Source organism: Grosmannia clavigera, assembly GCF_000143105.1.
Source record: "Grosmannia clavigera kw1407 unplaced genomic scaffold GCSC_160, whole genome shotgun sequence".
Classification (NCBI taxonomy): Eukaryota; Fungi; Ascomycota; class Sordariomycetes; order Ophiostomatales; family Ophiostomataceae; genus Leptographium; species Leptographium clavigerum.
In genome coordinates, this window is record NW_014040779.1 from 1,493 (window position 1) to 24,727 (window position 23,235).

Sequence of the window (23,235 nt, forward strand, 5' to 3'; positions counted from 1 at the left end):
TAGCTACTAGTTAGAACTAACTACTTTTACTTACCTATAACTTTTATTACTACTAAATAGTAACCTTTATACCTCTTACTTACTCTCTTTACTTATAGCTTTTTTATTACACTTTTTTTATAGCTACTATATCTTAATATAAATTTGTTTATAGCTCTTATATAGGTAGCCGCTTTAGCAAAGCTAGCTTTATTAAATAAAGAGCTTATATAGCTGCCAAAATTAACTAGCTTTATAACTAGCGTAGTAACCGTTTTGCTAATAAGCGCTTTAACTTCTATACTTAATACCTTAAGCAACTCTTTAAACATACTATATAGCGCTGCCTTACATACTTCTCCTTATCGGCGTATATAGCGCCTTAATTGTTTAACAGCTCTTTTCTAGCGTTAAACCTTAGGCTAGTTTTATTAAAGCTAGCTAGACCTTGTTTAGACTTTCTTTCTTTAAGTATATTACTAACCTCTTTAACCTTAAGGGCGTCTTGCTTATAGAAGGCTAAACTATAGATAACAAACTAAGTATAGGTCTTACGCTAGCACTATAAGACCTTTAGAATATTATTTAGTTTTCTACTAGCAGCTTCTAGAACAGAATTAACTACCCCTTTCTATAAGATTAGGCTGCTCTTATACATATAAACAAACGTGTCTTTATTATGCTTATCCTCATTAACTATAACTACTAGGTACTAAGTATTACTAACTACAAACGCTATAAAATTTACTAGTTTAATAGCAAGACTTAGATTACCTATAGCCTTATTTAAAGACTATACTTGCGGTAGCTTAAAAGATATATCCTTATTAGTAAAGACGATTACTATAAACACGTTTACGTTTAGATTACTTAATAGCTAAACAACTAGGCTTATAGGCTAATTATTTTTAAATATGCTTAAACGTTCTTCTATAAACTATTAATTATTGATTAGACTAAGATAGCTAACTAGGCGCTATCTAAGCACCATAGTTAGCTAGTACTTATCTTAAATGCCTTTAATACTTAAGAGAAAAAGGTAGCGTAGATAAAGATAACATAGATTGCTTAGATTAAAGCAAAGTTAAGCTACTCTAGCTTTAATTATAAGACTTAAAGAAGCCTAGACTTATACTAGATTAAGGTTAGCTTACTACTTTTAATCGCTAAACAAACTAACTAATCTTTAATAGTATCTCTTAAACAAATAACCTACGTAACCTAAGCAACAACACTAATTAAAATATCTTACTTTAGCTTAGGCAGGTTTTTAATAACTAACTAACTAGCAAAGTTACTATTATAAGAATTAGCCTAGCAAACGTTATAATTGCCTTTAACACTTAGATTAGTAGTAAGGCAAGACTTATATATATATAGACTAAATGCCTATAACCGCGCGCACCTACGCCTATACGCTATACTACTACGCCTTTGCTTTACTACTAGCTTAATTAGTACACTAATTAAACTAAACTTAAAGGCAAATAACAAGTATAAGGATAGTAGTAAGTATAATAACTTTAATAATAGCTAAAATCTTTATAAGTACTACTTAGACGCTTTATTTAGACTAATATTAATAGCTACTACTATAGGCAATATAGAGATCTAAGGAAGGGATATAAACCTTAGGTTACTTAACGCTATTCTTAAGAAAGAAAAAGTAGCAAAGAAGGTCCTTAAACTAACTACTAAGTCTTAATTTATTAATCTTAAAAAGGGACTTAAGAATTAAAACATCTTTAATAAAAGAAAAGATAAGATAATAGCAAAAGGCATTAAATAGTAAGTAGCTAGTGTCTTAGTAGGCATAGCTGCACTTATTGCTAATAAACTTGCATCTAACCTAATGCTTAAGCTTAAAGTAGATTGAGAGGATAATGTCTTTAAAAAAACACTATAAAGAACGTTAGCACTAACTAGGGCAAGCTAGATTCTTTATAGCTAACAACTCTTTTTTAACTAGCTAAACCTTACTACTTGTTTATACTAATTAACTGCTTAGGAAGCAACTTTATAGTTACGCTTAACTAAAGAACGCCTTAAATAAAGTTGCCCTTTAAAAAGGCAGCCCTTGCTGCTAAACTAATAAGGCTAGCAGCTAGAGCATACCTTGCTTATATTTTAAGAAAGCTGCTAGTCTTAAAAGCGCCTACCTAAATAAAGCTAGCAATAAAGATAATAGTAGTAGCTATTATAAGAACTAGATTAAAGGACTTATTAGCAACTATAATAGTAAGAAAGGGAAAGAAGGTAGTAAGAGAAAAGACTAGTAGGGTAACCTAGGCTTAAACTAAATAAAAAGCTAGACTAGCTATTTAAACTAAATAGCTTAACTCTAAGAACCTACTACGTACTCTCTTACTTTAGAATATACTAATATATAATTGTACTACGTTGCCTATATATACTACTCTTTACTATACTAGCTATACTAGCCTAGGTAGCAAGCAAGCAAAGAAGCTTATATACTAGCAATCTAACTACTATACCTTATAAGAACTAAGAACTTAAAGAATAGCTAAAATAAAGAAAAGGTAGGTAAAGAAGCAGCTTAGCTAACTTAGCGTTTTTATTTTTTAGTTATTATTAACGTTTATTCTTTTACTCTTTTATCTTATTTTTTTACGCGCTATAATTAAACTACTTAAATAAAACAACAAAAGACTAAATTAGACTATTTACTAACATTTTGCTTTTTTGCTTTAATTAAATATTGCCCTATAAAAACTACTCTTTTATAAGTTATATAGTGCTTTTTTATAGTTAGCTATATTCTCTTTTAAAACAAAGAAGGCTCTTACTAATTAAACTACCCTTAAATGCCTTTAATATAAAGGTTTAGTAAGCATATAATATAATATCGTTATATCTTACGCACTCTGCTTTTATTTTTTTATTTTTAACCTTTATATTACGTAGTGTAAAAGTACGTTGTTCCGCCCTATAGCGCAGCCTGCTTGTTGCATTACACATTACTATATATAAGCACTCTAATTAAAGTAAGCGCATCCTTTAGATAAAGTAAATTAAAGACCCTATCGCACTTCGCAATCCCTTCGTTTATCTCTGACTATTATTAAGCAACCTAATTTAAGTTCTTTAAGGGAGCCCTATTCCTCTAGACCTGTGCAGCCTAGCGCGACCTAACTATAACGCCGCTATAGGCACTACTACTGTGTTATTGCATCGCGCAGTTTAATTAGACTCCTTAGCAGCCTAGATAACCTGCCTAAGGCACTTTAGCTTAAGAGTCCTGCTTACTAAGTTAGATCTGATTTACTAACAAGGCAGCGTGTGCCTGAGGCATACTACGCGCCGCGGACTTCGATCTAACTCTTTAGTATAGGAGTTCTGCGATGTCGACATAGTGGCTGCCCTGGTGCACTATGCACGTAAGCTAGCGTTAGTAGCTACTTTCTTAATTTAAGTTAATTTAATCAAACTTAGCCTTTTCTTAAAAGCTTTATTCTACTTATCTTATTCTTTTACTTTTATTAATTTAAGCACTTGCTTTAAGTAGTGCTTAAAGAAAAGATTTAAAGCTTACTTTAATACTTAAATGCGTGCTATGCTAGCTATTAATAAGGTTTTAAAGAGTATAGCTTAATATTATTATTATTATAGCTACTATTAAGCCTATAAATGTTAAAAAATGTAGTTTATTTTTATTTTTAGATTTAGATTTACTTTTATAATCTTTTAAAATAAAATCGATGATTTAATTAAGCCTCTTACTAAAAAGTAGACTTAATGCTTTAATAAGACGTCTAGTAAGCGTCTATAGTCTAAATAAATGCTTTGCTATAAGACTACTAAATAAGGCAATACTAGTCTTCCTAGTAGCTATTAACTAATTAAAGTTAAAAAGCTTTTCTTTTTAAAGATAAAAAGAGAATATATAAAGATGCTTAAGATATTAAGCAGTTTAATCTACTAGACCTTACTTATTCTTAAGCTTTAAAAAGATGCTACTTTAATAATTCAATTTAATAACAAGCCGCTTTTTGTTTAAGCTAATCCTAGTATAGAATTATAAAGGTAAAATAATGCTAAATGCTAGCACCTAAGTAAAGTTATAACCTTACTAAGCCTAAATTAACTAAATATCGGTTAATAAAGCTAAGACGCCGCGCAATGCTAACAATCTTAGAAATAATGCCTTAAGGTAAAAAATAAAGCCTTAAGGCAAAGAAAAGGTGCTTTAAGGCGAAAATTATCGTAAGATAACGCAAATTACCGTAATAAACCTAGATGTAGTATTTAAGCTTATAACCTATTATAACTAATGCTTATAGCAGGGGTAGCGGTACACTATATAGGTCTTTACGATATGGCTAATAATCTGCGTGTTGTAACTAGCTAGGAGAGAGTATATAGCGCGCCTTTACTAGTGCAGAGATTTTACTAGGGCTAGTCCCTACTTTTATCTGTCTAACCAATAAAAGGCCGCGTTGCTAGCATTAGTTAGAACAATCACAGTGCGCTCTATTCTAAAGCTTTATAATAATACCCTTTATAAAAAAGCTAAAGCTAACGTTATTATATTTAAACTTAGTATATATTAGCTACTAAAGATAAAAATAATACTAACGCTAGAATAGTTACTAAGCATTAAGATTAAGATTACTACTATTATAAAGAAGAGTACTTAATCCTCTTCTAGTTAGCGTATATTCGCAACCTTCTTAAATATAAATGTATAAACAAATCGTACCTTATTATAACTTTAATTACTAGTCTAGTAACTTTTAATAAGCTTAAGCTCTTAGCAGATAGCTTCTAATATTAGCACGTAAACGGCAAGCTAATCTACGCTAGTATAATAATAAGACTTAATATATCTTTTACTATATACTAGCACTTAAAGGTAATAAAATTACTTAGGAAGATGCATACTAAGTTAGCTAAGCAATTGCTTTACTACTTATAAGGTAAGAAGGACTACGTAATAGTCTACCGCCGTTAAAAGCCCCTCTTAAAGGGGTAAATTTATGTTAAAGGATAGGTTAATGCATCTTAAGCTAACATTTAGATGTTTATAGACAACACCTCCGCGATTAGCATTATAAAAAAGTTTAAATTTAAAGAACCATTAAAGCACTTTAACGTTAAGTAGCACTACTTTTATAAAAGCGTGCTAGGCAGCTTATTAATAGTATAGTACGTAAAGTTTAAGGATTAAACTATTAATATTATAACGAAGGCGCTGTCTAAGGCAGCGTTTAAGAGGCTATTACCTTGCTTAATAAGCTGGAAGCTGTAAAAGGGCTGCTAAGAATGATTTTAGTGCATTGCGGTACGCCTGCGTAGCGTATTTAAGGGGAGTGTTAAGCATTAGAATCTGCTATACTATAGCCTTTCTGCCCTACTTGGCCGTATAAGCCTATAATTAGTTAAAAGGCATAAAAGCAAGGCTTAGTACTAGTATTAATATAGATCCCCAGAAGGGTTATAATGTATCTATTTCTTCCTTAGTATACAACACTCTTTTGCCTATACTAGACCCTATTTAGCCTCTTGCTCCTTATAGTGTATTACGTTATATAACTACTACGTATAGCCTTCTTTAACCTTTATAGTAATCTAGTTTAAGGTAGGGTAAAGAGAGACGTTATGCTTAACTAGCTATTTAATACTAAGGATTATAAGGTTTAATTGTTTAAGAATAACGTAGGCTATATTTTCTTATGTAAACCTGCTAACGTTAAGTATAAAGGTAGACAGCTTATTAATAATAAGAGGGTTCTCTTAAAAGGCTACTTGTTTAAGCGGTTAAGGAGTAATTAAGAAGGTAGTTAGATTTAAGTAAGATATTAGTTGCTTAGAGATAGTAGCATAGTAAAGGCAGCTAAAGTTAATAAATAAGCGTATATTCGTTTCTTTTAAGAAGGCGTTTATATACATTTTACGCTTAGATTCTAGCTCTTTTACTACTTTTATCTTTATAAGCTTTTAAGTAAAACTTAACTCAAGAGTACCTAGTTTTTTAACTTTAGTTTTAATTTAAATACTTTTAAGGTTTTTAAGCATTTAGATAAGGTAAAGGCAGGTTTTTTTATAATAGTTTTCTTAGCTTTTATAAAGTAAAGGCGTAAAAGAGCAAATTTTAGTTTAAGATAGTTAAATTTTAAGTAGCTATCTTTATTATAGTAAAAGTAAAGGCCTTTAGTATAGTAATACCGGCAAGTTTAGGTTTTTAAAGGTAAAAGCTAGTCTAGCTTTAGTAAAGATGCGTTTAAATTAAGGTAGAAATAAGGCAAAGGTTTTAGTAGGCTATTATTTTAGCGTATAAAGTTAGTTTAAGAATTAAAAAGCTAAGTTTTAAGTTAATAAAGATAAAGATTTAAAAAAAACTAAAAAGAAGTTAAGGTTTTAGTTCTCTTTATATATTACTTTTATAAAGAAGGCTACTAAAAAGGCAGCTTTTAAGTCTAAATAAGCAAAACGATACGTAAACTAAAAGGTAAAAGGGCTAATAGTAAGGCTATTAATTTAAATCTTACTTTTTACGCTTAAGGACTATACTTTATAATCTTTTTAACTGCTAGAAAAATAAAAGATATCCAAAAAAGTCTTCTTTAAGTAAACGTTAAGGGTAAAGGTAAGGGTAAGAGTAAAGATAAAGAAAGTATTTAAACTAAGTATAATAAGCAAGAGTCTTAAGGCTATAGGTATAAAGTGCTTAAAAGCAGCTAAGTAACTTGTTAATTCTTAGTTCTAGTATAGTAGCTATTATAGTACTACTTATAAGTTAAAGGCTAGCGTAAGTATAGTAGTTTAATCTATAAAGAAATCTATAATCGGTTTAATAAAAAATGTTTCTTTTACTTTTAAAAGGTTTAAAAGTACTTTTATTTAAAATAGTTTTAGTATATAAGAAAGCTATAAACTAGTGCTTTGAAGTTAGGTATTTTTAAAGTAAGTATTAATAGAGTTTGGATATTAAAGGTTAAAGAGAGTATAATAAGAGCTTAAGGTTTAAAAGTTTAAGAGATTACCTTGAAAGGCACTAGAGGTCTAGGAGTATTTAAAAGGGAAAAGGGTTAAAGAAATAAGCTTAGTTTTATATAAGAGTCTAGCTTAATAAAAGAAGTTACTATTAAGTAAATAAAACTAGTTAAAAACTAAGCTAAAGAAGAAGAAAGATATTTATACAAACAAGTCTACTTCCCTTCTTTTTAAATAGCTCCCTCCTTCCCTTTATACCTTACTAGGTCCCTTCTAACTAGCTTTTGCTTCCTACTTAAGTAGGTTACTAGCAAGCATAGCGTAAAGTAGTTTATAGCTAAAAGGTAAAGGCTTAAAGAACGACCAGCGCTTCTTAGTTCTTGTGTTTAATTAAGGTATCTTACCGTAGTCTCTTATAGAGTCCGTAGCAGGTTACGTGGCTCGGCCAACCTAGTTATTCTAGGCTAAGAGCAGAGCTAAGGACTTATATTAGGCTATAGCCTATTATAAAAGGTTGCTTTTAAATTGCTAAAGATAGCATTTGTAGCAGCAATAATTCTTTACTACTATAATAATATAAAGCTTACTTAAGTAGAAATAGATTTGTTAAGTTATACTATCTTTAGCATTATGTTTTAGTTAGCGGATAGTAAGTAGTAACTAGTTATATACTACTCTTAAAAGCTAATAAACTATAAGATGCGTTAAAGAGTTAGTTAGCAAAAGCTTTTAGTAATTATTAAGAGCTTAAAGCACTAGCGCTACTATTTAAAAGGCTTAAAGAACCTATTTATAGTTTTAACTAACTATTAGGCACTAAAAGGCGTTATTAAAGTATTAGTAAAAGATCTTTAAAACTAAATTACTAAATAAATATTCTACTTTTTAGTGTTTAACTTTAAAATTAAGTATTGCTTAAAAGCTTAACTTAGCTAATAGTTTATTTTACTAACTAGACTACATATAAAGTAATATTATATATAATAATATGCTTTCTTTACTTTTTAGTAAGCTATAGATTATAAGCTAGTTATTAAAGCTTTTTAAGCTAAAAGCTTTATTACTATTAGTATAGAAGGCGTAAGTTACTATTAGCTAAAAACAGCTATTTTAACCTTAGTATTCCTTTAAACTATATAATACTATATATAAGGCTTAAGGCTAAGACTAATTACTAAATAACTTATATATAAAGGCTAAATAAAGTTAAAGGGATAATACTTACTATTTAGTAAATAGTAACATTTTATTTTATAAAGATTATATTATTATATTTTTAGTAAATAAGCTATAGGCTAAGCTAATTAGCCTATACTATAAGTCTTTTATAGTAAGCTATATAAAAGTTTATAGGACTATAGAACTTTTTACTAGGAAATACTATTATCTAAACCTAGCTATAAACGTTTATACATTTGTTACTAACTGCTTATTATATATAAGTAATAAAGTCCTTTAATATAAGCTATATAAATACCTTTAGTCTTTTTTAATGCTTATTTAGCCGTTTTAGCATATTATTATAGACTTTATAACTAGTCTTAAGCTTAGTTTAAGCTTAAACAGCTACTTATATAACGCTATCTTAGTAATAGTTAACTACTATATAAAGCATAATATATTTATTCTTACTTAAAAGATAGTTATAGCTATTAAGGTTGCTTAACTTATTTATAACTATATAAAAACCTAGTTTAGTATTTTAAAGGTAATCGTTAGTAATAAAAACAGCTTATTTACTAGCTAATTCTAGTAAGAACTAATATATTTAAAAAGGTTTAGGTAATAATATTAATAGTATACTACCTTTAAATAAATAGTAGTATAAAAATCTTAAAACTAAACTTTAAAGTAATATTTATAAACGTTTTATAGTTGCTTATAACATTAGTAGATGTAAGTATTAAGTACTATAAAGATTGCGTATAATAACGCTTATTATACTATAATAAGCACTTTTTTATTTTATATATTATATATATACTACCTTTATTTTATAAATAACTTCTTCTTTATTAAGGTGATAGTTAAAGGCGTATAAAAGTATATTAGTTAGCTATAAGCTATTAAGTAAAAGCTAAAAGTGTTATAAAAAAAGCAATTTGCTAATAAAAAAAGGGCTATAATAAATAACGCTTATAAAAAGAATTTATTTAAGAAGCTAAGGCTAGTTATATACTAAGTTGCCTTACTATTATTATACGCTTACTAATATAATGTTTTTTATATATTTTACTTTAAGCTATAAACTACTATAGTAAAAAAGAGGGAAGAACTCTTATTTCTAAAAATAATAAAAGACTAAAAGAAGTATAAGGTTAAAGATATTATTCCTTACCTTAGTAAAGGTTTATAAACCTAGTTCTTAATAAAATAAAAAAGCTAGCTAGCTAAGTAAAATACTTAAGAACTAAAAAAGGACTTAGCGTATACTAGCTATAAGTAATAGTCTTACTAAAAGACTATAAAATACACTTATAAGAAATAAAAAGACTATAAGATAATAGTTAGCTATATATAAGCTAACTATTAATTAGCTACTTTTTTATTTTGCGTAAGTATATACTATAAACTATTTATTTTAACTTTAAAAGCGCCTTTTAAAGCTATAAACTTAACACTTACTATTAGCTAGCTATTACTCAGCTACTAACTACTTATTACTATTCTTTTTGATAAATAATACCTTTAGTACTTCTTTTTTATTATTATTATTATCTTTATCCCTTTTTACCTTCTTATTAGTAAATAAGCCTTTACTAGCTAGTATATAGTTTTTACTAAGCGCTAACTAGCTATTTATTTATACACTTTTATTAAATACTACTAGTTTACTACTACTAGCTACTACTACTACCTTACTACTACTAGCTATAGCGTTAAGAATAGTCTTAGCGCTTTACTAGCGCTTAGCTAAAGTTAGCAACTAGCTATAGGCTTATTACTTACTAGGCGCTACTTATACTACTATATTTAGCTAGCATATACTATACTAATTAAAAAATAGTTAAAAAGATGTTTTAATAATACACTACTTTTATTAGTTAGTTAATAATAGTTTTATAATTAATAAATAATAAATAATAAATAACTATTACTACCTTTATTTTACTTTTATTATTAGTTTAAAGCCTTAACCTTATACTATTATATTTAATTAGCATCTATTATACTATTTAAAAAATAGTTAAAAAGAATATCTTAGTAATAAACTACCTTTACTAACTAGTTAATAATAGTCTTATAATAAGTAAGCAATAAATAGCTATTGCTGCCTTTATCTTACCCTTACTATTAGTTAATAACCTTAACTAAGCGCTGCTATTTTTAGTTAGTATATACTACACCTTTATATAGCTATTACTTAAGGCTAGCCCTCTTATAACATCTTTTTGAGTAATAACCTAAGTATTCCTTAACTAGGATCCAAGCGTTACGCCTTTTAAAAAGCGTCTTTATAAGACAGCCTTTATATTTAGCTAAATCTAGCAATTACTTTCGCTATAAATTAAGTAGTATATATACGCTTCTACAATATAAGAACATAGTTATATAGTAAGCAGTCTATAACCGTTCGGCAATAGCTAATAGCCTAAAGCACTTAACTCTTTTTCCTAACTTTACTAAAGAAGGTTTTTTAACAAGTAAGCGGCTACCGCGTATACTAAATAAGGCGTTACCTTAAAACAAAAAGGGATAGTATAAGGGTATTTTACGTACTTGCCTTACGCACTAGTTTAGCAACCCACTGCTTACTAAGCGTTAGACTTAACAAACTATCTTAATACGTAAATAGGGCAGAGTATAGCTACTTTGCTATGCTATACCTACTAAGTTAAAATAAGTAGCTTTATAATATATAACTTATATAAAATAAAAAAAGTAGCTAACTAACAATTAGCTTATATATAGCTAGCTATTATTTTATAGTATTTTTATTTTTTTATAAGTATATTTTATAGCCTTTTAGTAAGCTTATATTTTATAGCTAGTATATATTAAGTGCTTTTTAGTTTTTCAGTATTATACTTAGCTAGCTTGCCTTTTTATTTTACTAAGAACTAAGTTTATAGTCCTTTACTAAAGTAAGTAATAATATCTTTAACCTTATACTTTCCTTAGTCTTTTACTATATTTATAAATAGTAGTTTTTTTTTCTTTACTATAGTAGTCTATAGTTTGAAATAAAAATTCTAACGTTCCTATGCCCGCGGTAAGCGCCTCTAGCGCTCTAGTTATATAAAATACATAATATTAGCAAGTATACTATAAAAGTAAAGCAGCTTAGTATATAACTAGGCTTAGCTTCTTTATAATGTAAACGTAAAGGAAAAGTAGGTAAAGCTTTTTTAAGCTTAGTAAGTTTAAGTGCTTTTTTAATAAACTTATAAATTTACCTCTAGTAAATTCTTTATATAAGCGTTACTTATTATAGCCTTTCTTTTATTAGTAAGTTACTTTTTTCTATAATACTTGTAAGTTTTATTTAATAACTTATAGCTAGCTAATATACTTTTATATGCTTTTTAACTATAGCTTTAGTAAAAAGAAAGTTGTTTATAAAATAAAGGTAGTATATATATAATGTATAAAATAAAGAAGCGCTTATTATAGTATAGTAAGTATTATTATATATAAATTCTATAATACTTAATGCTTTAGTTTACTAATATTATAAGTAACTATAGAACGTTTATTAATATTACTTTATAGTTTAATTTAAGATTTCTATACTACTATTTATTTATAAGTAGTATGCTATTAATATTATTAGCTAAGCTGTTTAAAATGCATTAGTTTTTACTAGAATTAGCTAGTATACAAGCTATCCTTATTACTATAGTTAATAGTATATAAGCTAGTAAGCTTATAAAGAAATAGCGCTATAATAATAATAAGATAAAGAACTATACTTTTATAAGAAGTAACTAAACCTTATAACTAGTTGCTAGTTAAGGTTAGTTTACTTTTAAACTTATTAACCTTAGTAATTTAAATAGTTTTAACGTTATATAAAAATGCTAGAATTATAGTAAAAGCAAGTATACTATAAAATTTAAGTTAAAGCTTTTAATTAATAAAAGACTACTTTTTAAATAAAATATAGGCTTTTTAGGTTTTATATTATACTTTTTAAACTAACTAACGTGCTAGCTACGTTTTAAGTATATATTTACTATATATTAGTAAGGCTAGTAAGTATAAATTGTAAGGTATATTCAAATAATATTTTAATCTACTCTTAAACTAAAAAGAAGTATAAAAAGTACCTTTAATTGGGTTTTAAGCAGCCAAAGGCTATATAGCTATATATAAACTTTAAAAAGTATAATGTTTTCAAAGAAAGAATTAACTTTTTAGGGTTTATTATTACTATAAAAAAGCTAGCTATAAATCTTAAGTAAGTTAAAGCTATTATTAAATATAAAGCTTTTAAGTATATATAAAACATTTAATTCTTCTTAAGATTTATAAACGTTTACAAACGCTTTATCTCTTACTACTTTTATATTATATAAGCTTTAATAAAGTTAATAAAAATAAGCCTTAGCTTACTATATAAGCGTAAAGTAATTGCTATATAACTATTTATATTAACTAAAAAGGTAAAAGTTGCTTTTAAATTACAAAAGATAGTATTTATAATAGTAATAATTCTTTACTACTATAATAATATAAAGCTTATATAAGTAAAAACAAATGCGTTAAGCTATACTAGTTTTAGCATTATCTTTTAGCTTATAAATAGTAAGTAGTAACTAGTTACTTACTACTTATATAAGCTAATAAAATATAAAATATTATAAAAAGTAAAATAGTAAAAGCTTTTAGCTATTATTAAAAGCTTAAAGCACTAATACGCGCCTCTCGCAGCTAGAAGAGGCTGCTTTATAAAGGTATATCGACAGGCTAGAGATGGTAAACCTTGCGGTGCGGCGGGAGTTTATTATAGAGGCAGCGAATATAATTTTATATAAGCGGCTTAGTGATTCGGATTATAGGTTGGTCTTTTGTAAGGGTATTCCACACACGCGTCCCTACGCACCGGTTCGGCAACCAGTCGCTTACCAAGCGACGGACTTAACGAACTATCTTGACACGTTGCACGGGACTAGCACAGCCACTTAGCTGTGCCACGCCCCACTGGGTTTGCGCTACACCGCATCTTCCAGCCACGTATATATTAGCTGGCAGGCCTTCGCCTACCAGTCTCCTATAGTTCGTTAAGTTGAAGTCTTAATACAACAGTACAAACCGGTTAAGCCTTCGTGACCACGCATTGCACACTACCCCCTTACATCTTTACTAGACCTCTTGCTTTATTTAGCGCTATAAGTACGCTGTAATGCGCTAATAAACCCTTAAACTAAACTGTTAGACGGAAGAAAGTATACTTAAAGTAAAAGAGTATTTTAAAAAGCTATAAAAGGTCTTAGTAGATAGAGGTATTAACTTATATAATATATAGAATATGAATAAAACTAGGTTTTAAATTAAGAAGGGGAAGAACTAGCTAGTAGTTATAAAGTAGTAAAGAGCATAGTACTTAAGTATAGTAAAGAATAAAGAATCTACTATTATAATTAAAGCTATTTTAGCTAGTAGTTAGTTGTAAGGGTATTCTACACACGCGTCCCTACGCACCGGTTCGGCAACTAGTCGCTTACCAAGCGACGGACTTAACGAACTATCTTAACACGTTGCACAGGACTAGCACAGCCACTTAGCTATGCCACGCCCCACTAGGGTTGCGCTACACCGCATCTTCCAGCCACGTATATATTAACTGGCAGGCCTTCGCCTACCAGTCTCCTATAGTTCGTTAAGTTGAAGTCTTAATACAACAGTACAAACCAGTTAAGCCTTCGTGACCACGCATTGCACACCAACCCTTACACAAATTCTCTATTCTTGACTATGCTTAAGTACTATGCTCTTTACTACTTTATAACTACTAGCTAGTTCTTCCCCTTCTTAATTTAAAACCTAGTTTTCTTTATATTCTATATATTATATAGGTTAATACCTCTATCTACTAAGACCTTTTGCAGCTTTTTAAAGTACTCTTTTACTTTAAGTATACTTTCTTCCGTCTAACAGTTTAGTTTAAGGGTTTATTAGCGCATTACAGCGTACTTATAGCGCTAAATAAAGCAAGAGGTCTAGTAAAGACCAACCGGCTTATAATCCGAATCACTAAGCCGCTTATATAAAATTATATTCGCTGCCTCCGTAATAAACTCCCGCCGCACCGCAAGGTTTACCATCTCTAGCCTATCGATATACCTGCATAAAGCAGTTTCTTCTGGCTACGAGAGGCGCGTATTAGTGGCAGGGCGTCCTCTATAGCCAGAACCGCTATTAAGGCGCCTAGTAAGCTGCATGCGCGGTACGTCGAATTAACGCGCAACGGCTTAAACTAGCGACTCCGGATTTGCTTCCTTAAAATGAATAGCCGCAGCCAATCGATCTTCAATTTCGTCTTGGTCCATAGCTATTTTTTTTGGCTTTTCAGCGATTTTTTGAAGTTAAATCGCGTTGAATTGTGCTCATTTGGCTGGTGTGACTATTTGGCTAGCTAGCACCACCTATGGTGGTGCGCGTTTTTCAACGCGCGCCCTGGGTGGGGCGGGGCACGAGTAGCCCGTGCGCAAATTGCGCCACGTAGCCTGCATCTCAAGCACCACCGTTCGAGGCCACGATGCGCATACAGCGTATGGCTTCGTGGCCTGCTCCTATGCCCTCTTCCTGGGCAGGCGTTACAAAGATGCGCCGGATACTTAGGATATAGCAGCGTAGGTAGCGGTCAAAGCAGCGGACATTAACACTAGGCTAAGGTTGGTGGGCACTTGTAGATATTATCTTATAGAGAATTAGATGGCCTTTAGGCCGGTATGCTCGCCTAATAAGTTACGTGGCCTGCGTATTAGATTTTTAACCCACGCACCCTATTCCTTGATTACACGGCTTACACAGTGATCTCGCAGTATTCTGCCGCCTGTGACCGCTAACAGGCTACGTGACACGCATATTTTCCGTATTTCACGGAGTACTCCGTAGCACGATTACTAATACGGAGTGCGCAGTTGGCGCAGAATGTGGCGCAGCCATGACAGAACTGCGGCGTAGGGCCACAACCAGTGATTTATCAGAAAACTCTTCTCGTTAGGGTTTTCCCCACAAAGGCAAATATAGCCCTGACTTTTTTTACACGATCAGACAAGAAGTTTTAGTTTTGCATTTGGGAGGACTTCACCCACAACTAAAGCTCTCATCCAATTGCCAACAACATCGCTCCCAATCGCGTCTTCCTCACGAAACAGCCGAAAACTCATAATGGCCGACAGAGGAGCAAGCGCCCCCCGCGGCGGCGGATTCGGTTCTCGTGGCGACCGTGGTGGTGACCGCGGTCGCGGTCGTGGTGGACGCCGTGGTGGACGCCGCGGCGGAGGCAAGAGCGACGAAAAGGAGTGGCAGCCCGTAACCAAGCTTGGCCGTCTTGTCAAGGCCGGGAAGATCAAGAGTATGGAGGAGATCTACCTACACTCTCTTCCTATCAAGGAGTATCAGATTGTGGATTTCTTTCTGCCCAAGCTGAAGGATGAAGTCATGAAGGTTCGTGGACTCCTTAGCTTTCGAACTGTTATTACAGGTGCGGTATATACTGACTATACTCCGCAAAAAACAGATCAAGCCCGTCCAGAAGCAAACTCGTGCTGGTCAGCGGACTCGGTTCAAGGCCATTGTCATCATTGGTGACTCGGAGGGCCATGTTGGTCTTGGCATCAAGACCTCGAAGGAGGTGGCCACGGCGATTCGTGCGGCTATTATCATCGCCAAGCTGAGCGTCATTCCGGTCCGGAGAGGTTACTGGGGTACCAATCTAGGTGTTCCCCACTCTCTGCCTACCAAAGAGAGCGGCAAATGCGGTTCCGTCACGGTTCGGGTACGTTCACATGATCCAGAAGTGTGTTTAATTTGGGATTTTCGCTTACATGCTCAATCAGCTTATCCCCGCTCCTCGTGGCACGTCCCTGGTAGCATCCCCTGCCGTCAAACGGCTGCTTCAGCTGGCTGGTATTGAAGACGCATACACCTCCTCTTCTGGCTCAACTAAGACTCTGGAGAACACTCTCAAGGCGACGTTTGCCGCGGTGTCCAACACTTACGGCTTCCTGACGCCAAACCTGTGGAAGGAGACCAAGCTGATTCGCAGCCCATTGGAGGAGTTCGCGGACACGCTCCGTGATGGTAAGCGCTACTAAGCACTGATCACACTGGTGCCAGTATGGAAGAGAGGAGGAGGGCAGGGGGTCCAGCTGATAACACCCTCCGCACGTACAAATCCCTCAAGTAGAGCAGGTTTAAAATGCCAAAGAACCGGGTAATGCTACGGTAAAAATTTCAATCACAGTCCTGAGATCTGAGAATGTAATGTGACATACATATGAATTGTATGTCTATGTTTTGGCAAAGGACAAGGTGGCTTGCTCCCCAGCAAGACGCCCAAAGACAACGCATTCCAACAACGAAGACCCGCCCAACCGATTGTCGCCATGAATACCACCAGTAACTTCGCCAGCTGCCCACAACCCTTTCACAGCATTCCACGTCGTGGAGCCAGTCGGTGCAGATAGGACCCGGGCCATTTCGTCGATGGCCACGCCGCCCATGGTGAAATGTGTTATTGGTGTAACATCACCCACACAGACCTCTTGGCTCTCAAAGTCGTCTTCGTTTCCTTTCAGCTCCCACTGACCAAAAGTCTGCCGTCCAAATTGGTCCGGTTGTTGGCCCGTGATAGCAAGAGAGTATGTTCGTACTGCATCTCTGGTCGCCTCATCCAGCTCCGAAATCTTTTTCTTCACAAGAAGGCCTTTCCATAGGTAGAATGCAACGTGTGACGCTCCAGCCTTGCATGTCCCAGGGTCTAGCAAAAGTTGTACGCTCCACTGCCTAGGCGTATCGTTCGTTGGTAAACGGTCCATGATGACATGACTGACGTGTTCACGCGTTTCCATCTCGTTGACGAACCGGTGGCCGTCACGGAGAAGGATGGCACCAACTCCACGAAGCATCTCTGCAGCCAAGAATTTCACAGGAAGGAGAGGGTTGGCGGGGTCAATAAAGCCCGTTGGGTGCACCTGCACGCTATCCATGTCAACCAGACGGGCACCCACGTTGGCAAGCAAATCGTGCACTCCTGGTCTGGGGTCGTTGGTCGAGGGTAGACCGGTAAGGTCCGGTCGGTACCGGCCCAGTAGACCTTCAGCGTCACCAGCAAAGCCACCCGTAGCGAAGACCACCGGCCCTACGATGGGAGTGACATGGGCGTCATGGCGATATTCAACGCCAAGGACGTCAATGCTGCCAGATTGTGGTTGGGACGGTGACGTTAGAAGTCTCGTGACTTCGCAGCCCGTTCTGAGCTCGAACCGGCCATCCTCCCGGAGCTTATTCAGAAGTCTTGTCACAATATCGGCACCAGGTGGTGTTTTCCCAGCGCCGCGATGGGTTCGTGCCCTGCTGTGACCGCCTAGCTGTGCAACAACACTCAAATCAACGCCGATATCATCGGCCAGAAAGCCAACAGCTGCTGCAGAACTGTTGGTGAGCTGACTGATGAGCCTTTGCCGCCACTCCTTCTCAGGTCCTGAGTGAGATAGCCGTCGACCGGCGCTCATTATGGTGTCAGAGAAGAAGGCAGTGTCGGGAACTGCACTTGTTTGAAACCGAGTCGGCGCACCGTTGATGCCAGAGGAAGCCTTCATGCTGTTGCCGCCAGGCTTGATAGCGCGTTCAAGAACGACAACGGAGGATGCGCCGGTCGACAACGCCGACCACGCGGCACAGAGACCGGCGAGGCCGGCACCGACGATAACGACAGGTTGTTGAGTTGTTGCTGCCATCGAAAACGGTGCCTTATGACTGGTGTAGCCACGGTATAAAAAGCTGCAAACGGCGATGAGAAGGGTAAAGCTTAGGAGTGAGTAGAGAGTGGGTGACGTTCTCATAGTTCTAAGTCTTGCGGCGTCTCTGCAAGGTCAACATCCACTATAGCAGCGATCGCTCGAGATCCAAGCACCATGAAAGGCCAGACGTTTTACATGTACGGCAGACCCAGCAATATGTACGGCGTACTCCGTACATATAGTAAGTTTCTCCACGGTGCAATACGATTACACGGCCACGTAGCCCCTGCGTGGCTGTCGGCTGATTGGCAGTGGATCAGGTGATATTAGCAGGATGTTGCGAGGATGGTCAGACAATTTGTGGCTGGTGGCCCATAGACTCGTCCACAGTACATAGTGTATATAGCGGTGGCCGACGAGCTTGCTCGGGAATGTATAGCCTTGAAACCCATGCATGACCTGATGTTCAGCCGTCTAGGCAACAGTGAACGCATTGACTCGTTGTAAGATAACTACTCCGTACTAATCGCGGAACGCTGGACCCATGCTGATTATATGCCGTAGAACGACAGATCAGTGCTACAGCCTGTGAATTTGTAAGCCACGCCATGCGCGATCTGCAGTTTATGAGAGCGATTATCTTAATATAGAACTGAAATACTCCGTATAATCAACACAATGCGTTAGATTATTTCGAAATCGATGCTAGGAAAAGATGGTTTAAATGTTGTTTCTCTGTCACACACAAATACCAAACAAATAGATAAAAAGGTGGGGGGGGGACTTGCTAACAAATAATTGGAAGGAGCTATTGTAACCAAATCCACACAATATATAACGTTGTAAAGTACGGAGAAGCCTGAGATTTGCGAGTGCTCTCCCCGGGCTTGGCTCCCATGGTTTGCGGGCCGCACTCCGATCTGAAGGCAAACGGCGACAGCCTGCAAACCGAGGCACGGAATACAAGCTGGAGCAAGTGCTTACTCCGTACAACACATCGTACTACGTAACGTGCCCCACACGTAATCCGAGATATCCGGGGAAGTTGTTTAGCCTCCTTATCTCGCACCCCAATCTAGGAGTAGAAAGATACAACGTACGGAGTATGTAGGATACATATCCTGTACGCCTCAGAGAACCCTTAAGTCCTTTTTATTTTGTATTGCCTAAGATGGACGTGTTGACTAAAGGTGTAAAGGCGATACTATGGTCGACCTTGAACTATGGGAAAGCTGTTGCTCGTAAGAGTATTCCGTATCTTCCTCGCAAGATGCAATCCAGGGGACTTTCTGGTGGCCTGATAGTCTGTGGAGAAAAGCCTTACGGAGTACAGAGGTCGCTACCAAAAGTCCTTTCTGACCGCCTTAGACCCACAAATCTAAATAATGCCGGCAGAATTATTTGTTTACTTTTCCGTGCCGCTGCTGCCGCTGCTGCCGTCGCGCCTTTTGTTTTTTCTTACATCTAATTCATTATGCCTTCATACGATATTGCTACCCGGGCGCAGGCCCTTAGCTTAAAGCTATTCGGTGCTACGAATAATCAAATCGAAGCCTTTACTGGTATTTCTGCACGGCAGGTACATCTACTACTTGATAAAGCTATTAGCCGTGGCTTTAATATTAATGCACGCCCGCCGGTTATACTCGATATCCACGTTGCAGACGGTAACCGAACCGGCCGCCCTCGAAAGCAAGAACTAGTTAAAGAAGAGGTTCTTACAAAGGTTCGCACCGACCGCTACGGACGAGAAAAAACAACTGCTTATTTAGCACATGAAATTAGTAGCGTTTTAGCAATAACAGTTTGGCGCACTCTCCAAAACGCTGGGATGAAGAAGACAAAACCAACACGAAAGCCTGGATTAACAGAGTTAATGAAACAAGAGCGGTTAGCTTGGTGCTTGCGCTATAAACACTGGACATTGGATGATTGGAAAAAAGTAATCTGGTCTAATGAAACGTCTGTTCTTCTTTGCCATCGACGGGGGAGCTACAAAGTTTGGAGAGCTCTAGACGAAAGGTTCTTACGATCTTGTATCCGAGAAAGGTGGAAGGGATACTCTAAATTTATGTTCTAGGAATGCTTTGCATACGATAACAAAGGACCGTTCCATATTTAGCATCCTAAGACTGCAAAAGAGCGTGCAGAGTCAGAAAAAGAGTTGGCGTTATGGAATCAGCAAATGGAACCACAACTTCGTGAAGCATGGGAGCTTGAGACTGGTGTTCGTTGTGTTAGGCTACGAAATCTACCAGGACGAAAGCCGCAATGGAAGTTTACAAAGCAAACAGGCAAAGCTACTTGTGAGAGCGGTAATGGTATTGACTGGTACCGCTACTAAAAGCATATTATTATCCTAAAGCTAATACCTTTTTGCCCGCAAGTGCAGTGCAGACTTCTTAGTTTAAGAAGACCGAGCTCTAGCCTATGCACATGCTTTGCAAGCAGTTGTATACAACCGTGCAGACGTTCAAAGGCTGATTTGGTGCCCGAATTCACCAGATTTGAATATGATCGAGCCATGCTGGATGCACTTAAAAAGGCAGACTACTAAGTTTGGCGCGCCTTTATCAAAGGCACAAGCAGAGGCAGACTGGCAGCGTGCGTGGGCAGACTTAAAACAAGACCGTATTCGGGAGTGGATTGAGAGGATACCGTGGCATATTCAGCAGGTAATCGCTTTAGGTGGTAGTAATGAATATAGGGAGGGACGAAAGGATGCACCAAAAAGGAGACGGAATGTAATTTGAAAATAGATTTCTTAATTAGGCTTAGTGCAAATAGTGGGACCAAAGGCGGTCAGAAAGGACTTTTGGTAGCGACCTCTGTACACAGATGACAGACCGGTCCGGCGGAAGTGAAAAGTAAAATGGGGAATTAAAAAGAGTACTATATAGGTTAGTCAGGTTGCGCCTTTTTAAGTATAACTGGTACATAATAGCGTAGTTGGAATTTGGTATAGATGTGCGGAGTACGCCGTAGCTTCAAGGTATCAGGAGCTGTCAAAGCGTCAGATACGGAATACGGAGTATACATGTTCCCCTTCCCCCGGTCCCCTCATTATCTCCAATCTTATGGGGCCCCCTCACAATCCCCACCCATTGAATAGGTGTAGGTCCGTGTGGTAAAGTCTTTGTCCATCTCCGTGAAAAGTCTAGGTGGCCAATATAAAGCCAGGGTACACCCATATCTGGAGAAGAGCTACGGAGTATATGATCCTTGTCTCCGAAGCGGCAGCCATATTGGCCAAGGGATGGCGTCTACATGGAAGCTGGTATGTGCATTGCGTGCCCGTCCTGTCCATTTCGAGTAGTCGTCCCGCTCCCTACCCCCTCTTCATCGTGAAGCTATGGGATGGGGCGAGAATCCATCTCGGACTGCGGTGGATTAGCTAGTCAGACAGAAGTAATTATAAATACCCGAGCCTCCACCTCGCCTTTGTTTTTACATTTCTTGTTCCATATGAAAGAGCCGCCACCCCCATCCCCATAGTCATAGAGAAAAAACCAGCGAGGTTGTGCGAACCTTGAGAAAAGACGACATCTCGCCCATTGAGCAATCCGTGCTGCACGCCGTACAGACAAAGAGGGCCCAGCAGCTACGTTCGCCTAGACCGATCCCTTCTGCCTACGCAATCCAACAAACACATTGCCCACATTAGCAAAATCACACACTCAATTGGATTATCGTCGCCTCTTGACACGATGGCCACGGAAACTCATCACGCTCCTACTGTCGAGAAGGATACCGCCAGCACGACTGGCACCGCTCCCGGTGGCGCGCACACTGTGCATCGTTTCGATTATGTTGCCAACCCTTTGTATCATCCCGCGACCGCTGCTGATGGCCGCCTGCCTGCCTTCGGTGGTGAGTTTCAGCCCGGTCTGTACAAGCCCGTCGCCCATCGAAAATTCGCCAACCCTGCTCCCCTTGGCCTCTGCGCTTTTGCCATGACCACCTTCGTCCTATCGCTCATCAATCTTCAAACACGCGGCGTTACCGCGACTAATATTGTCGCTCCCCTTGCCCTTGGATATGGTGGCCTCGTCCAGCTCCTAGCTGGCATGTGGTGAGTGCCTAATAACCTCCCCTTGCATCGTGACAATGAAAAGTCTGACACACCTACAGGGAAATGGCTGTTGGAAATACATTTGGTGCCACCGCATTGTCGTCATATGGCGGGTTCTGGATATCCTACGCGATCCTCCTCAAGCCTTCCTGGGGCATTCTCGGCTCCGATGGCGCGTATGCTGCTGCCAACACGGGCGGTGACCCTCTGATGGCCGACTCAGCTCTTGGCTTCTACCTTATTGGCTGGTTCATATTCACCACCATTATGCTACTATGCACTCTGCGTTCTACGGTCATGTTCTGTGCGCTGTTTTTCACACTTGACCTTGCTTTCTTGATGCTGGCTTGTGGCAATTTTGCCGCCGACAACGGCGCCGCGTCTGCTTCTGTCCACCTTACTAAGGCTGGTGGTGTCTTCGGCCTGCTTTCGGCCTTCCTTGCCTGGTACAATGCATTTGCCGGTATTATCGACAGCAGGTAAGTTTTTATCGAGTTATTATCTCCCTCCCCCCCCCCCCCCCCCCCCAAAAAAAAAAAAAAAAAAAAAAAAAAAGAAAAAAAAAGAAAAGGAAAAAGGGAGAGAAAAAACTCCGAGCGAGGCCTTTTGAACAGACGCCAGCGACTCTGGACCGCTCGTGTCTACTGCAGTTCCTATCAATCATATGGTCAATATCTACCAGCCGCTAACTTTGTGTAGCAATTCGTTCTTCGTCATTCCCGTTTTTCACTTTCCCTGGTCCGAGAAAGGCTATGAGGCTCGCAGAAAGGCTGCAAACGAGAGCGTGTAGACGACCATGCCCTTTCTTCATTTACGATTATGTAAAAGGGGCCAAAATGGTGCTTTGGGTATTATTGGTCTGAATACAATGTCCCGCTTGGGCTGTAACAGGAACAGGATATTTGCAGGGGATTGATTCTCTCGGTCGTTTTTAGGTTTATTTTGGACGAAAATGGGAGAGCTCTCTTGCTTCGGTTGCCCGTGAGGGGACAGGTGATAATGGTAAAGCTGCAAATACGGCATATTTGACGCCGCGCTGTCTGTGGTCTATTCGTTGCTCCCCGCTGTGCCGTTGTGGTCAGCTGCCTCGTTGAACCGCTTGGTGTCGATTCTCGCGGAGCCAGTCTATTCTTCCCAGAGAAAGTCCAATTGCTGATCTGGGATGGAGAATATACAGTTTTCATATTGTGTCATCCAAGGAACCGTTTCTTCGATTGTGATGTCCACAGTTGAAAGTGGTAAATGTATTCCGTACCCTGACTTGACCATAATCAGCTTATACCACCAAGTGGCGGAGCACTATAAGTGGCTGAGAAA

General features: G+C 36.9%; 3 protein-coding genes across 3 annotated transcripts; 2 read left to right on the forward strand and 1 right to left on the reverse strand.

Annotated features, from left to right (window-relative positions):
- Positions 1 to 15,270: 15,270 nt before the first annotated feature.
- Positions 15,271 to 16,199, forward strand: CMQ_4969 (ribosomal protein s5; the record flags this gene model as incomplete). The annotated part of the gene is made up of 3 exons (XM_014315905.1): positions 15,271 to 15,549; positions 15,623 to 15,880; positions 15,942 to 16,199. 3 exons carry the CDS (start codon positions 15,271 to 15,273, stop codon positions 16,197 to 16,199), a joined length of 795 nt encoding a protein of 264 aa, XP_014171380.1.
- A 195-nt stretch (positions 16,200 to 16,394) lies between these two features.
- CMQ_5019 (FAD dependent oxidoreductase) lies at positions 16,395 to 17,843 on the reverse strand (the record flags this gene model as incomplete). The annotated part of the gene is made up of 1 exon (XM_014315955.1): positions 16,395 to 17,843. The coding sequence occupies one exon, from the start codon at positions 17,841 to 17,843 to the stop codon at positions 16,395 to 16,397; it is 1,449 nt and encodes a 482-aa protein (XP_014171430.1).
- Positions 17,844 to 21,553: 3,710 nt separating this feature from the next.
- Positions 21,554 to 22,708, forward strand: CMQ_4945 (gpr fun34 family protein; the record flags this gene model as incomplete). The annotated part of the gene is made up of 3 exons (XM_014315881.1): positions 21,554 to 21,918; positions 21,978 to 22,397; positions 22,618 to 22,708. The coding sequence occupies 3 exons, from the start codon at positions 21,554 to 21,556 to the stop codon at positions 22,706 to 22,708; spliced, it is 876 nt and encodes a 291-aa protein (XP_014171356.1).
- Between the last annotated feature and the right edge of the window lie 527 nt (positions 22,709 to 23,235).